Source organism: Geotrypetes seraphini, chromosome 5 (genome assembly GCF_902459505.1).
Source record: "Geotrypetes seraphini chromosome 5, aGeoSer1.1, whole genome shotgun sequence".
NCBI lineage: Eukaryota > Metazoa > Chordata > Amphibia > Gymnophiona > Dermophiidae > Geotrypetes > Geotrypetes seraphini.
This window is the reverse complement of record NC_047088.1, coordinates 94,882,270-94,897,596: the sequence shown is the minus strand read 5'-3', so window position 1 is coordinate 94,897,596 and position 15,327 is coordinate 94,882,270. Positions and strand designations below refer to the sequence as shown.

Sequence of the window (15,327 nt, the reverse complement as noted above, 5' to 3'; positions counted from 1 at the left end):
GTTATCCATAAAGGAAGACCTCCCTTGGTTTCACTTCCCAACTCCCTTATTGCCAGCTAAGATGAGGAAAGCTGGGAAAAGATAAAACTAGAGCTATGGACAGTCAAAGGGTGCTTTCTGGATTAGGAGACCTACCCCCTTGTGGGTTACACAACCCTTCCCTCTCTCTCTAACCATAAGGGGGGGGGGGCACACAAAAAAATCAGTCTATTTTCCATTTTGTTTCACACTGATTTCTCAGCAGACTGCAATACCTTTATTAGGCTAGCATTTAAGAATTATTCCAAAGACACTGTTATACATGAATTTTTGAGTTAAACAGGTTCCATTTTCAGCTTAATTCCAACAAAAAGGCTACAGGGTGAAAGAATTACCCTTTACCCTGAATTCCATGATTTCAGTTCAGCAGAGGAGCAGAGGAACAGCTATGTACCTGTGTGTGCTGTATGCAGATGAGGGGCTGCTTTTGCTGAGGGAAATTTGCACCTGTGGACACCTTTGAAATTTTCAAGCTCAGGGGGGCAGAAATCAAGCACTGCAATTGATCAAACAGCATCCAGTGTCATATAAGCACCAAAGCTAGAGGTAAGTGTTACTGTGTACCACTTTATGAAATTACTCAGCTACATTAGACTCCATTTAGAGAGACACACAGGGCCACGGCTGTGAGCCAGTCAGGTTTTTAGGCTAGCTGCATGGAATTGAATGTACTGAATCTCCTAAAAACCCAATTTGCTGTTGAAGGGCACTAGATTAGGTCTGAGAACATGTCTGAGGTTTTAGTTCTCATTGGTCTTACTACTTACAGACCATAAATCTAAAATTTAAACAGAATGCAGGAAATAAGTGGGAAGAGGAGAAATTTGCAGAAAAACTGACAAACACCCCCCTAAAAAAAAAGTCTGTAAGAAACATACATACACACACACACACACTCTCTCTCTCTGCTTCTCCTCAAAGCAAAGTGCTCCCTCTCATACCCTGAATTTCCTGAACCTATACTAAAAGATTCAGCTCTACAATCGAATCTTTAGAGGCTGCAAAGGTTATCTTATCTCTCCTAGCCTCATTACTATGATGTAAACATCATTTAAAAAGTTAACTGCATAAATTGCTAAAGTTTAAACAGTTAACCATTTAAACAATAAAAGACTGAAAGCAGCTCCCAGCATTGGCCAATAGTCACCTAACCTGCCAACATGGGGAAGAAGAGCAAGGCTTCCTCCTACTGCTAATATTAAATAGTTAAAGAACTAACTGGTAAGACTTATTTAACCATTTAATATACACATCCCTAATGATTACTTATAATCCCACTTTGCTGACTGGTCACCCATAGAGAGACCATGTTCAAAACAAAGAAAGCCTTCCTTTCATACCATCAACTTCAAAGCAAAGAAACAGCTCCTCCTTGTACATCCAATGATGAATTCACAAGGGGCACAGATTGATGGACAGCTTAAGAACCAAAACATGTTTCCTTGGCGTCTTCAGTACAAAACATGGACTACAACCTTTTCCAAGTCCCCAAGAGATTGAAGCCTTAAAATAAAACTGTTCAGCAAATAAACTGAGCACATCCAAGGCATTTTCCTCTTCCTCTGATCCTGGATTAAAGACAACAGAAGGCAGGCAGTGCAGGGATATAAAGGAACAAACTAGCAGCCCAAGCTGCACTAACCCTCATTTCCGATTCTCTTTTGCCCACTGTTCTGGTGTGAGGGTTTTCTGCTCAAAGGCATGGATTTCTTTTAGTTCCTCAGCCAGACAGGAATTCACCAGCCTGTGGAGAATATGGATTAGAGTCAAAGAATGGTCTTAGCTTCTGACTTGCCAAAAATATATCTACATCACAGTAGCACAGTAAATAATTGGTGCCATTGTGTCTGTGCATCAGGAGGCGCAGCACTGAAGTTGGGAGGCTAGAAATGTCTGTAGTCATTATACCAGTATGGGTAGCCCTGAGAAAACCCCTACATGTCATTTGAACACGGTTGGAAGCACTGGGCATCAAGAAATCAGAACCAGAACCCCAGGAGGGCTGGGTCTGTTACCAGGTCGAGTCATAGGGCGAGTCATGTAAACCTCTGCCAAACAAAAAAAACAATCACAGCTCCTGAAAAGGCAGCCCAGCCAAAGGAGCCTTAAAAGTGGAAACAGCAGACCACTGCAAGCAGAGATGTATTTACTCTGACACCTGAGTCAAACTCACACAAGCAGGGCATCCAATGCATCCGGCATATAAACTGTGCCCACCAAAACAAAATTGAAAAAAAGGGAACCACTGCCTCCCTTTCCAGAGTGCGCTTTTGAGCGTTGACAGCACGAGCGACACAAAACGTTGCCAAAGCAGCTTTAATGCATAAGGCAGCTGTGTCACCTACATTGGGGGAAAAGATGGTTTGTCATCTGTGCTACCAAAAATCCACCCTGGGCTGAACCAAAGCTGCTGACACTTCCTTGCCATAAAATCCTAACGTGGCTTAGCTCTAACAAAAAAGTCAGAGCGCACTCAGGAGAATTAAACTGCTCCAAGACCAGAAAGCACAGTTACTTACCATAACAGGTGTTATCCAGGGACAGCAGGCAGATATTCTCTACATGTGGGTGACGCCATCCACGGAGCCCCGTCGCGGACAGCGTTTCAAGCAAACTTGATTGAAGATCTCAAGCTTGCTAGCACTGCCCACACATGCGTGCCTTCCTGCTCCACTAGAGGGTGCATCCCCTACTTGTGGTCCTTAGTTCAGATAGCTAGCAAAGAAGCCAACCTCGGGGAGGTGGGTGAGTTACGAGAATATCTGCCTGCTGTCCCTGGATAACACCTGTTACGGTAAGTAACTGTGCTTTATCCCAGGACAAGCAGGCAGCATATTCTCTTCATGTGGGTGACCTCCAAGCTAACCAAAAAAGGGGATGGAGGGAAAGTTGCCAATTTAGGCAAACAGATTATGCAAAACCAACTGGCCAAACCGGCCGCCGCACCTGGAAAAGGCATCCAGACAGTAGTGAGAGGTGAAGGTATGAACCGAAGACCAAATGGCAGCCCTTCAGATCTCCTCCATAGGCGTGGCTCGGAGGAAAGCAACAGAGGCCGCCATCGCTCGGACTTTATGTCCCGTGACTCGACCTTGCAGCGAGAAACCAGCCTCAGCATAGCAAAAAAAATACAAACAGCTAACCAGTTGGATAAGGTGCGCTTGGAAACTGGACGGCCCAACCGATTAGGATCAAAAGAGAGGAACAGTTGAGGAGCTGACCGATGAGATTCGGTGCGTCGCAGGTAAAAGGCCAACGCCCTTTTAAAATCAAGAGTGTGAAGCGCTACCTCCCCAGGATGAGAGTGGGGCTTCGGAAAAAACACCGAAAGAACAATGGACTGATTGATATGAAAGTCCGAAACCACCTTGGGCAAGAACTTAGGATGAGTACGCAGGATCATCTTGTCAAGATGAAATACAGCAAAAGGTGGGTCCGCAACCAAAGTCTGTAACTCACTGACTCTGCGAGCAGACATGAGAGCCACCAGGAACACCACCTTCCAAGTGAGGTACTTCAGATGAGCTTTATCAATGGGTTCAAACGGAGGTTTCATTAATTGAGCCAGAACCACATTAAGATCTCAAACCTCCGGAGGGGGCTTGAGTGGAGGATGAACATTAAAGAGACCCTTTATAAAGCGGGAAACCGTCGGATGGAGGGAGAGCGGTTTCCCATCAAGCAGCCGATGAAAGGCAGCAATCGCACTGAGGTGGACTCGAATAGAAGTCGATTTGAGGCCCGACCGAGACAAGTGGAACAGATAATCCAGCACGGACGGTAAGGAAGCCGAGAGCGGTTCCATGCAGTGCTCAGCACACCACAAAGCAAATCTGGACCATTTCTGGGAATAGCATTGACGAGTGGAGCTCTTCCAAGAGGCCTCAAGAACATCCCTCACCGACTGAGAAAAGTCTTAGGTGGAAGACATGTGGAGAGGAACCAAGCTGTTAAGTGTAGAGACTGCAGATTGGAATGCAACAGCGAACCCCGACTCTGAGACAGCAGAGAAGGAAACACAGGAAGAAGCAGAGGCTCCCTGACACTGAGCTGGAGGAGCAGGGAGAACCATGGCTGCCGGGGCCACCGAGGAGCTATCAAGATCACGGTGGTGCGGACCGACTTGAGGTGTACCAGCGTCCTGAGAATCAGAGGAAAGGGAGGGAACACATAGAGGAACCAGCCCGTCCAATCGAGAAGGAAAGCATCCGCCTCGAGACGATCTCGGGAGAACATCCTCGAGTAGTATCGAGGCAACTTGTGATTGAGGAGTGAAGCGAACAGATCTACCCGTGGCGTTCCCCACCGAACAAATACCTGCCGCAGAGTCTGAGAATGGAGCGACCATTCGTGCGGCTGAAAAAGGCGACTCAACCTGTCCGCCAGACAATTTTGCTCGCCCCTAGATATACACCGCCTGAAGAAAGATGTTGTTGCGCATCACCCACTGCCAAAGCCGAAGGGCCTCCCTTCAGAGCGAAAGGGAACCCGTACCCCCTTGCTTGTTCACGTAATACATTGCCACCTGGTTGTCCGTACGCACCAGGACGATGCAATCCTGCAGCAAATGACGAAACGCCACCACAGTAAATGACCCGGAGCTCCAGAATGTTGATGTGGCAGCGACGGTCCGCACTCGACCACAGACCCTGAGTCCGTAGGCCGTCGAGGTGCGCTCCCCAAGCAAATGCCAAAAAGTCCATCGTTAGAACCTTCTGATGCATGGGTGTGGGAAAAAGCAAACCTCTGGACAGATTGGACGAGTTGGTCCACCAAAGGAGCAAGCGTTTCAAGGAGGGGGTCACCACAATGAGTTTGGAAGCGGGATCCCGATCCTGCCGCCACTGAGACGCCTGTTCCACCGCCCGCAGACAAAGAAGGGCATGCGCTTCCTGAAGCAGCAGAGGCAGCTGCTCCCCTACCGTAAGAGACTCTCTTGGAGGCCGGTCCGGAGGGAGAGTACGGAAGTTGAGGGAGTACCCTTCCCGGATGACGGAGAGGACCCAAGTGTCCGTAGTAATCTCCTCCCAACGGCGCACAGACGTTCCCCTATAGGCAGAGGGGGAACCTCCAGGGCGGGGGAGGCCAGCCTCCGCCCGTCCAGCCAGACAAAAGGATGGCGAGGGTTTGGACGCCGTAGGAGTAGGAGGTTTAGGAGGGGCCCGCTGCTGCTGCTGCCGCCAAGGAGGAGGGCGAGAGAAGGCAGGCGGAGACTTCTGTGGGTACCGCGGTGGAGGAGGACGGTAGGATTTGGGCATAGCGGGCTTCGCCTTAGGCCGGACCAAGGAAGCAAAGGAGCGTTCATGTTCAGAGAGACGCTTTGTGGCGGTCCTGATGGAATCATCGAACAACTCGTTCCCCAGGCAGGGAAGGTTGGCCAACCGGTCCTGCTGATTAGGATCCATATCAACGATGCAGAGCCACGCCAGGCGCCGCATGGCGACCGCAAAGGCCGAGACCCTAGATGACAATTCAAACGCATCATAGGAGGCCTGGAACATGTACAGCCGAAGTTGCGCCAGAATATTGACAAGCCGGCAAAAATCCGCACGGCGCAAGGCCGGCAAATCTGCCTCGAAAGGGGGAAGAGCCTTAACACACCACTTGAGATAGAATGTAAAGGTAAAGAGGTAATTCAGGACTCTGTTCGCCATCATAGAGTTCTGATAAAGGCATCTCCCGAATCTGTCCATAGTCCAGTCCTCTCTACCCGGCGGGAAAGCCGCATACACCTTAGACGGATGAGACTTCTTAAGGGTAGACTTCACCACCAAAGATTGGTGGGAAAGCTGAGCCTGAGACTTCTTAAGGGTAGACTCCACCACCAAAGACTGGTGGGAAAGCTGAGCCTTTTCAAAACTCTTACAGGGCACCGCACGGTACCGAGATTCCATTTTAGATGGAATGGCAGGAACAGCATACGGGGTCTCCAAGTTGCGAAAGAAGGTCTGTTGCAATACCGGGCTCAAGGGAAGCCGCAGGGATTCCTGGGGAGAGTATGGGAGCTCCATCTCCTCCAAATATTCTTTAATATACTTGAAATCCGATTGGAGGTCCAAGTTCAATGCCTTCCCCATATCCATAACAAAGCGAATGAAGGAAGAGGGTCTACTCTCAGAATGGCTCCCAAGACGGGTGGCCGAGCGAGACCGCAAGGCAGCAGAAAAAGAGGGTAAAGTCTCCCTGGAATACTGCGGAGGGGTATCAGTATCCACCATCAGGGACGCCGAAGACGCCCCGCTAAAAGAACGAAAGAACGGGGGGGGGGGGGGGGAGTTGACGAAACCCTGCGTTTGGAAGCCCCCGGGGTCCGGGCCCTCGAGGACCCATAATGCCTCCGCGGGGAACCACGTCCCGAAGACAAGCCCCGTGAAAAGGAGGCAGGATCCCACGAGGTCGGCACCTCGCGAACAGGAGAGCGCAGCAGGCTCGGGTTGGACAAGGTAAGGTCCAAGGCTTTAACGGACCCGGTAGAGCGAGGACCCGGGGACCTACCCTGCCTCGAGGGGGATGCCCGGGGACGCTTCGCAACATGCCTCGACTGGTGCCTCGACCGAGGTCGACTCGAGGGAGAAGCGTGCCTTGATGGAAGAGGCGAGGAATCTGATGAGGATAGTTGTCGAGACCGGCGTATTCGTTCCCAAGGAACCTCGATGGAACGCTCAGGCTGGTCAAAAGCGTGCGAGGTCGAGGCCGGCGCCAGGTGAGCCAACGCCGAGGAGAGCTCCGAGGAGATGATGGGTCAAACACTGGTTGGCAGGCAGAAGGCAGAGGGTTGGAGTGAAGAGTCACTACTCGGGCTGGAGGAGGGTCACGAGCGGCGTTCCACAGGGGTCGGTACTCGGGCCGCTGCTGTTCAATGTATTTATTAATGTCCTGGAAACGGGGATGAAGTGTGAAGTTATAAAATTTGCAGATGACACTAAACTCTGTAGCAGGATTAGAACTGTGGAAGAGTGTGAGGACCTACAAAGGGACCTAAACAAACTGGAGGAGTGGGCAAATAAATGGCAGATGAACTTCAATGTAGAGAAATGCAAGGTCATGCATATAGGGAAAAAGAACCCGATGTTCAGCTACCAAATGGGGGGGTTAGTATTAATGGGAAGTAACCTTGAAAGAGATTTGGGTGTGCTGGTGGACACAACAATGAAGCCAACGGCACAATGCGCAGCAGCCTCGAAGAAGGCAAACAGAATGTTGGGTATTATTAAGAAGGTATTACGACCAGAACGAAAGAAGTCATCCTGCCGTTGTATAGGGCAATGGTGCGCCCGCACCTGGAGTACTGTGTCCAGTATTGGTCACCGTACCTTAAGAAGGATATTGCAATACTTGAGAGGGTCCAGAGGAGGGCGACAAGAATGATTAAGGGCATGGAAAACCTTTCGTACACTGAAAGATTGGAGAGACTGGGGCTCTTCTCCCTGGAAAAGCGGAGACTCAGAGGAGACATGATAGAGACCTACAAGATCATGAAGGGCATAGAGAGAGTAGAGAGGGACAGATTTTTCAAACTTTCAGAACATAAAAGAACAAGAGGGCATTCGGAAAAGTTGAAAGGGGATAGATTCAAAACGAATGCTAGGAAGTTTTTCTTTACCCAGCGTGTGGTGGACACCTGGAATGCGCTTCCAGAGGGCTTAATAGGGCAGAGCACGGTACTGGGGTTCAAGAAAGGATTGGACAATTTCCTACTGGAAAAAGGGATAGAGAGGTATAGTTAGAGGATTACTACACAGGTCCTGGACCTGTTGGGTCGCCGCGTGAGCGGACTGCTGGGCACGATGGACCTTGGGTCTGACCCAGCAGAGGCATTGCTTATGTTCTTATGTACCTCCTCAAACATCGGCACCGTGACCATAGAAGGTCGAGTAGGTGCAGCAGTGCGTTCCACCGAGGGCGACCTCGAGGAAGAGTATTCCCGTAAAGTGGAAGCACGCTTGGAGGATTTGGAGGGAAGTTTCATCGAGGCCTGCGGGACTACACTCACCGCCTGGATGGCCAGAGACTCTGACGAAGGCTTCTTCAGCAGCTGAACTGAACCTGAGGAGAGAAGAGGGGACTTACCCAGAGCTGTCTTTGAGGTCGAGGCCGCTGAGGCCATCGAGGGAGACTTGCCCGACGCCGAGGTCTTCGAGGCTGAGGTCGAGGCCGAGACCGGTGTCAAAGCAGAAGCAGTCTCCATGGCGAAGAGCTCCTCGATCTGGGCCCTACGATGATGAAGAGCCCGAGGTTAGAGAGTAGCACAGCGCGGACAGGAGTCTGTTGGGTGATCAGCTCCAAGACAGAGAATACACCAGCAGTGCGGGTCTGTGATAGAAATAACCCAACCGCACTGGGAACACTTTTTAAACCCGGTGAGAGGCCGGGACATAAGGCAAAAAGATGGCTGCGGCCACAGCGGACTGGGAGCTCCCGGTCGCCGAAGGAAAAACAAAAAATTGCACGAATGTGGAAAGATGATAAGGAACAAACCGCACAGCGACTCCCGTTAAAATAAAGAAGCCGCGGTGCTAGAAAGGCACTTAGAAAACGCAGAGAAGAGAGACAGGGCTTTCTGGCTCCGCGGAAAACTAAGAACTGAGGACCACGAGGAGGGGATGCGCCCTCTAGTGGAGCAGGAAGGCACACATGCGTGGGCAGTGCTAGCAAGCTTGAGATCTTCAATCAAGTTTGCTTGAAACGCTGTCCGCGACAGGGCTCTGTGGATGACGTCACCCACATGTAGAGAATATGCTGCCTGCTTGTCCTGGGATAATGCTATTGCTACCTCAGTTTTCTAACAAGTAATGATAAGGTTTTCTACTATGTTTTGTAATTGTTTTGCTATAATATAGAGTCATGTGAAAAACTTAAAGATACCCCATGAAATATTCACATATCGATATCAAATCTTTTTAAAATTTATTTCTGGAAAAGTTCTGGAGTTGCCACGTCAAAGCCCTGATCTTAATCCTATCGAGATGCTGTGGGGTGATTTGAAAGGGCTTTACATGCAAGAACCCCTCAAACATCTCACAGCTGAAAGAATTCTGCATTGAGGAGTGGGCCAAACTTTCCTCAGAGACTGATGTGCTACAAGAAGCGTCTTACTGCAGTTATTTCAGCCAAAGGGGGTAACACTAGCCATTAGGGTGTCCTAATTTATTGCTCAGTTAGAATACACAATTTTGTGGATATCTTTTGTTTCATGAGTAAATCAAGGAAAAGTTTTGTTGTTTATCTGTAATTTCATCACTTTCTTTTCCACAGATAAAAAAAAAAAAAAAAAGATCCGACATCAATATGTGAACATTTCTTAAGAAACGGAATATTTCATGGGGTGTCCTAATTTTTTCACATGACTGTACATACAACCAATAAATTGTAATATATTTACAAAGTGTGACATTATTTTCTCAAGTTGCCAGTGAAACCTTTGTGAGAATTCTCTTCTGTGGTTTGAGACCAGATTTAGGGCAAAATCACACTCCACTTTAACCAGAATAATTACTATCTAATCACTTATCTAGCCCTACAAATGGTTGAGACAAAAAAATACTAATAGAATTTTATAAGACAAGTGGATCATTAGTATGAAGTAAATGTGAACAAAAATCAACTGAACCCTAAAGCAATACAACAAGAGTTAAAATCGGGCAACCAGATTCTATAAAAGATGCCCAAAGTTAGGTGCCAAGATCCATGCATCTATTCAATCTAGGCACCTAACTTATTTAAAATGCTTAAACAGTGCTGATAAGCAATTAGCACCTTGTAATTGGTTTAAATTGCAGTTAATTGTATGGTAAGCGCCTAACTTGGTAGGTGCCTAATCCAAGATTTCTACCAGAAAGTAAGCATAGTTAGGGGGCAGATTGCAGGCACGTTTGGCATCTAGGCACACACTGATTTAGGCCGAGAAAATCCCTGCATAATAAATACAGTGTGCCTAAACAGTTTAGGCACTTAACTTATGAGTGACACATGCTTTGCGCCGTGCTCCTCATTGCCTATCTTTTAGGCACCGTTTATAGAATCAGGGCCTAAGTGCCTTATCTGCAATTACAAACTTTGTTTTTAAGGCACAGTATGTTCATTGTGCTTTTAGAACAGCTCTGCTGCAGTAACGCCTGTACTTAAAAATCACAAATTATATTAAGTTATGAAAATCAGACTCTATGTTAAACCTTTATGAATTTCCTTTTCTGATGTATCAATAAAGGCTATAGTCCTTATTTTTGCTTATTATCTTCCATATGCTTTATACACAATAGATGATATAAAAAGTGAGGGCTATGTATGTAGACAGCATATTCACCAACCAGTAGTCTCACCTGTGTCTCTGCAGTAGGGGCTTGCCCTCAAACTTGGGAGATACTATAAGGACCTTGAAGCTGGTTGCACAATGATTTGCTGAAGTGTCCTCCACCTCCTGCCATGCATAGGGAGAGAGAAAATAAGTATCAGTCCAAAGGAAGTACAAGGTCATTGTTGACCTCTCGATCTCGTTCTATCTAGAACAGAAATGGAAACACTGGTTTCTGTCTTTCAATAAGTGATGTGCAGCCTTTCCCCAACCACGCTATAACTCATAAGAACATAGAACATAAGCAATGCCTCCACTTGGTCAGACCTGAGGTCCATCGTGCCCAGCAGTCCGCTCACGCGGCGGCCCAACAGGTTCAGGACCTGTGCAGTAATCCTCTATCTATACCTCTCTATCCCCTTTTCCAGCAGGAAATTGTCCAATCCTTTCTTAAACCCCAGTACCGTACTCTGCCCTATTACGTCCTCTGGAAGCGCATTCCAGGTGTCCACCACACGTTGGGTAAAGAAGAATTCCTAGCATTCGTTTTGAATCTGTCCCCTTTCAACTTTTCTGAATGCCCTCTTGTTCTTTTATTTTTCGAAAGTTTGAAGAATCTGTCCCTCTCTACTCTCTCTATGCCCTTCATGATCTTGTAAGTCTATCATATCCCCTCTAAGTCTCCTCTTCTCCAGGGAAAAGAGACCCAGTTTCTCCAATCTCTCAGCGTATGAAAGGTTTTCCATCCCTTTTATCAGACGTGTCGCTCTCCTCTGAACCCTCTTGAGTAACGCCATATTCTTAAGGCACGGCGACCAGCACTGGATGCAGTACTCCAGATGTGGGCGCACCATCGCCCGATACAACGGCAGGATAACTTCTTTCGTTCTGGTTGTAATACCCTTCTTGATTATACCTAGCATTCTATTCGCTCTCTTAGTGGCCGCTGCGCACTGTGCCGTCGGCTTCATTGTCTTGTCCACCATTATCCCCAATTCCCTTTCTTGGGTACTCTCATTCAATAAGATCCCTCCCATCGTATAGTTGTACCTCGGGTTTCTGCTTCCCACAAGTAATACTTTACATTTCTCAACGTTGAACTTCATCTGCCATCTCATTGCCCATTCCCCTAGTTCAGGGGTCTGCAACCTTTAAGACATAAAGAGCCACTTGGACCCGTTTTCGAAAAGAAAAAAAAACTTGGAGCCGCAAAACCATTATAAAACAAATCTAACACTGCATATATTGTTTCTTATCTTAATGCTATATACAGGATCATGTAGTTAGCTGTCAATCTGAAGAAAAAAAGGACTTTTTCACTTAACAATGTAAAATATATTTTTGCACATTAATAGCTAATTAAAATATTTAATTTAGCTGATTAATGGGATTTTTGCTCCTGAACCTCAGTGCACAGTGTCTGCACATCAGGGCTGTAAGACGTCACCTTCATTTTCACACAGGCTTGCAAGCTGTCATCTGTGAGGCGTGATCAATGTTTGTTTTTAATATAGTTCATGTTGGAGAAGACCTGCTCACATACATATGTGGAGCCGAAGATCGACAGCACTCCAAATGCATACTTTTTCATATTTATATAAGTGTTGGGGATGGCATTCCATGTTTCGAATACAAGTTTGTCCAGTTTGGGAAAGTTTTCAATATCAGTCCATTTATGATTCTGAGCCATAATGGCCTTCTGATGGGCAACATCCTCAAGAGTAGCGGTCAAGCATTACCTGCAACCTTTGTGAAAATTGTTCGGCGTTTCTGCCGCAATACCACTGTACTGCTAAAAATCACAGATCACCACAATTACTGGGCCAATAAGCACCTCCTCTTCATGTCCCCTCTGTATCTCTATCCTTATTCAGTAGGTCCTGCTTACCCTTTCTCTTCTTTGTGTCACTATCTCCATTTTCAGCTTTCCCCCCCTTTTCCTTTGTTACTGCACCCTGTAGCTAGAATCTTTCCACCCTCCCTCCCTCCACTCCGGCCCAGCCCAGTATGAAATATTTCCTTTTGTTTCCCTCCCCTCTCTCTTCTCCTCCCTCACCCACGAGTCCTACATCTGGCCCTCTCCCTTCTACCTGCACCTGGCAACACCGCCCTGCTCCGCGGCTCTCTTCAGCAACTCGTCAGCAGCGGTGATCAAGACAAGCTGCCAACATCGAGGCCTTCCCTCTACGAGTCTCGCCCCCCCACCCCCCCGAAATGACAAAAACAGCCTAATGCCCGGCGTTGGCGTCTTTGACGTCGGGGAGAGGAAGGCTGATAGGCCCGGTAGATCGGGACGGCAACATGGGTCTATCACGGAGCCCGGGATGGGCTCTGTGATCGACTCACGTTGCCTTCCTGAACTACCGGTTGATCGCAATAGACGTGTTGGGCACCCCTGACTTAGAGCCATAGGGCACGAGAGAGACTCCCACGGGGATGAAAACAGCCTACCTAAATTCTGGCGATGCAGGCATGCAGCTTACAAGTCCGGCGTCGCGGCGGGAAATAGCCATGGTGAGCAGTGAGCTCAGCACGTACACAGATGAAAGCCTTGCTTGCTGATTGGTCTGGCGGCCCTTTCTGAATCTGGGGGATATGCAGATTTTGCAGACTCCGGCCCGCGTGACACACTACCGGAGCCGCGGCAAAGGTGAAAAAGAGCCGCGGGTTGCCAACCCCCGCCCTAGTTTGTTCAAGTCCCTTTGCAATTCTTCACAGTCCTCTTTAGTCCGAGCTCCACTAAATAGTTTGGTGTCATCCACAAATTTTATTATCTCACACTTCGTCCCCGTTTCTAGATCATTTATGAATATATTAAATAGCAGCAGCCCGAGCACCGAGCCCTGCGGAACACCACTCATGACCCTCCTCCATTCCAAGTAGTGGCCCTTCACTCCTACCCGCCAACCAGTTTCCCGATCCATCTATGTATGTCTTCTTCCACCCCATGGTTCTTCAGTTTCTGGAGCAGACGTTCATGAGGCACCTTGTCAAAGGCTTTTTGGAAATCTAGGTATATGATGTCTATGGGGTCTCCTCTATCCATCCGTTTGTTAATTCCTTCGAAGAAGTGCAATAAGTTAGTTAGGCACGATCTCCCCTTGCAGAAACAATGTTGGCTGGTTATCAAAAGTTCGTTTCTTTCAAAATGTTCATCGATGTTTTCTTTTATCAGTGCTTCCGCCATTTTCCCCGGAACCAAGGTCAGACTCCCGGATCACCTCTTGATCCCTTTTTAAAGATGGGCGTAACGTTGGCTATCTTCCAATCCTCTGGGATCACACCTGTTTTCAGGGATAGGTTGCAAATTTGCTGCAGTAGTACCACTATCTCCTCCTTTAATTCCTTCAGAATCCTTGGATGGATTCCGTCCGGACCTGGGGATTTGTCAGTTTTTAGTTTTTCTATTTGCCTGCGCACATCTTCAAGGCTCACTTCCATGGATGTTAATTTTTCTGCTTGATTTCCATTGAAGAATTGCTCAGGTTCCGGTACGTTGGTTGTGTCTTCGTTTGTAAATACAGACGAAAAGAACATGTTAAGTCTTTCCGCCACTTCTTTCTTCTCCTTCACCACTCCCTTCCTGTCTCCGTCGTCCAGCGGTCCCACCTCCTCCCTAGCCGGCTGCTTCCCTTTAACATATCTAAAGAACGGTTTGAAATTTTGTGCTTCCCTGGCTAGCCTCTCTTCATACTCTCTTTTGGCTTTTCGAACCACACGGTGACATTCTTTTTGATACTGCCTGTGCGCTTTCCAGTTTCCCTCAGTTTTGTCCTTTTTCCATTTCCTGAATGAATTTTTCTTACTGCCCATCGCTTCCTTCACTATTTTGGTTATCCACGCCGGGTCTTTTTTTCAACTCTTTTTGCACCCCTTTCTGAATCTGGGGGATATGCAGATTTTGCACCTCGTTCACTATGTCCTTGAAAAAAGACCAGGCATGTTCTACTGTTTGCCATTTTTAGGAAGCGTTCCTAAGTTTCTTCCTTACCATTTCCCTCATTGCTTTGTAGTTTCCTTTCCTGAAGTTAAAAGTTGTCGCTATGGTTCTCTTTCCTTTCGATATTCTTACCTCAACCTTGAACTTGATCATATTATGATTGCTGTTTCCCAATGGTCCCACTACTTCCACTTCCTTTGCAGGTCCCCTTAACCCATTCAGGATTAGATCCAGAGTCATTTCCTCTAGTTGGTTCTCTAACAAGCTGCTGCTCCATGAAGCAATCTTGTGTAGCCTCCAGGAATTCTGTCTCCCTAGCGCATCTGCTAGCTTCCTCTTGCTACTGAAAATCCACCTTTTTGATATAGCCTTCAATCCATAACCCTACTCCCCACTGCCCACCAACTCAGCCAGCAGATTAACCATTCCCCCTAACTGTATCCATGACATCCTGTTTGTCTGTTTAAATTATAAGTTCATTCGAGCAAGGACTGTCTTTGTGACTGTACAGCGCTGCGTACGTCTGGTAGCACTATAGAAATAATTAGTAGTAGTAGTAGTAGTAGAAACCCCTCCCCCCCCCCCCCGGAAACTAGCTGAACCTATTACTCAGCACCAAGCGCCCATTAAATACCATTTTCTTCCAACTTCCAGACCTTTCTACCCGCCTTGCCTTTACTCTCTGCTTCGAGCAAACTGTTGGGAACTTGTAGTCTTTAAAAAAACAAGACCTACAAATACAGTTGTAACTCGATGTTCGAAGACTTCTTAATAAATTAATCATCCCCACACTACCCTCCAAAAAAGACAGCGCAAAAGGCTCTCACGCACCACAAGCTCAGCCTCCAGCTCTTGCTTCAGCTTCTCCCTCAGGACATCAACCGACAGCCCAGCCGCCATTTTCGCCTCTCACCGCCGCGCCTGCGCAGTCACGGCTGAGACGGAAGGACCCTCCTGCTGACCATGAAACTGCCTGCTAACTGGGCTACCTGCAAAGGATGAAGTTCATGCTGCGCAAGAAACTTCCTATTAAGATTAAATAGGCGAGGAGAAAAAA

General features: G+C 47.6%; 1 protein-coding gene across 1 annotated transcript; it reads right to left on the bottom strand.

Annotated features, from left to right (window-relative positions):
* Window positions 1-217: 217 nt before the first annotated feature.
* BOLA2B (bolA family member 2B) lies at window positions 218-15,298 on the bottom strand. Its single transcript, XM_033944532.1, has 3 exons — window positions 15,102-15,298; window positions 10,359-10,456; window positions 218-1,783 (listed from the first exon to the last, which is right to left on the bottom strand). Exons 1-3 carry the CDS (start codon window positions 15,168-15,170, stop codon window positions 1,684-1,686), a joined length of 267 nt encoding a protein of 88 aa, XP_033800423.1. The 5' UTR covers window positions 15,171-15,298; the 3' UTR covers window positions 218-1,683.
* Window positions 15,299-15,327: the final 29 nt, after the last annotated feature.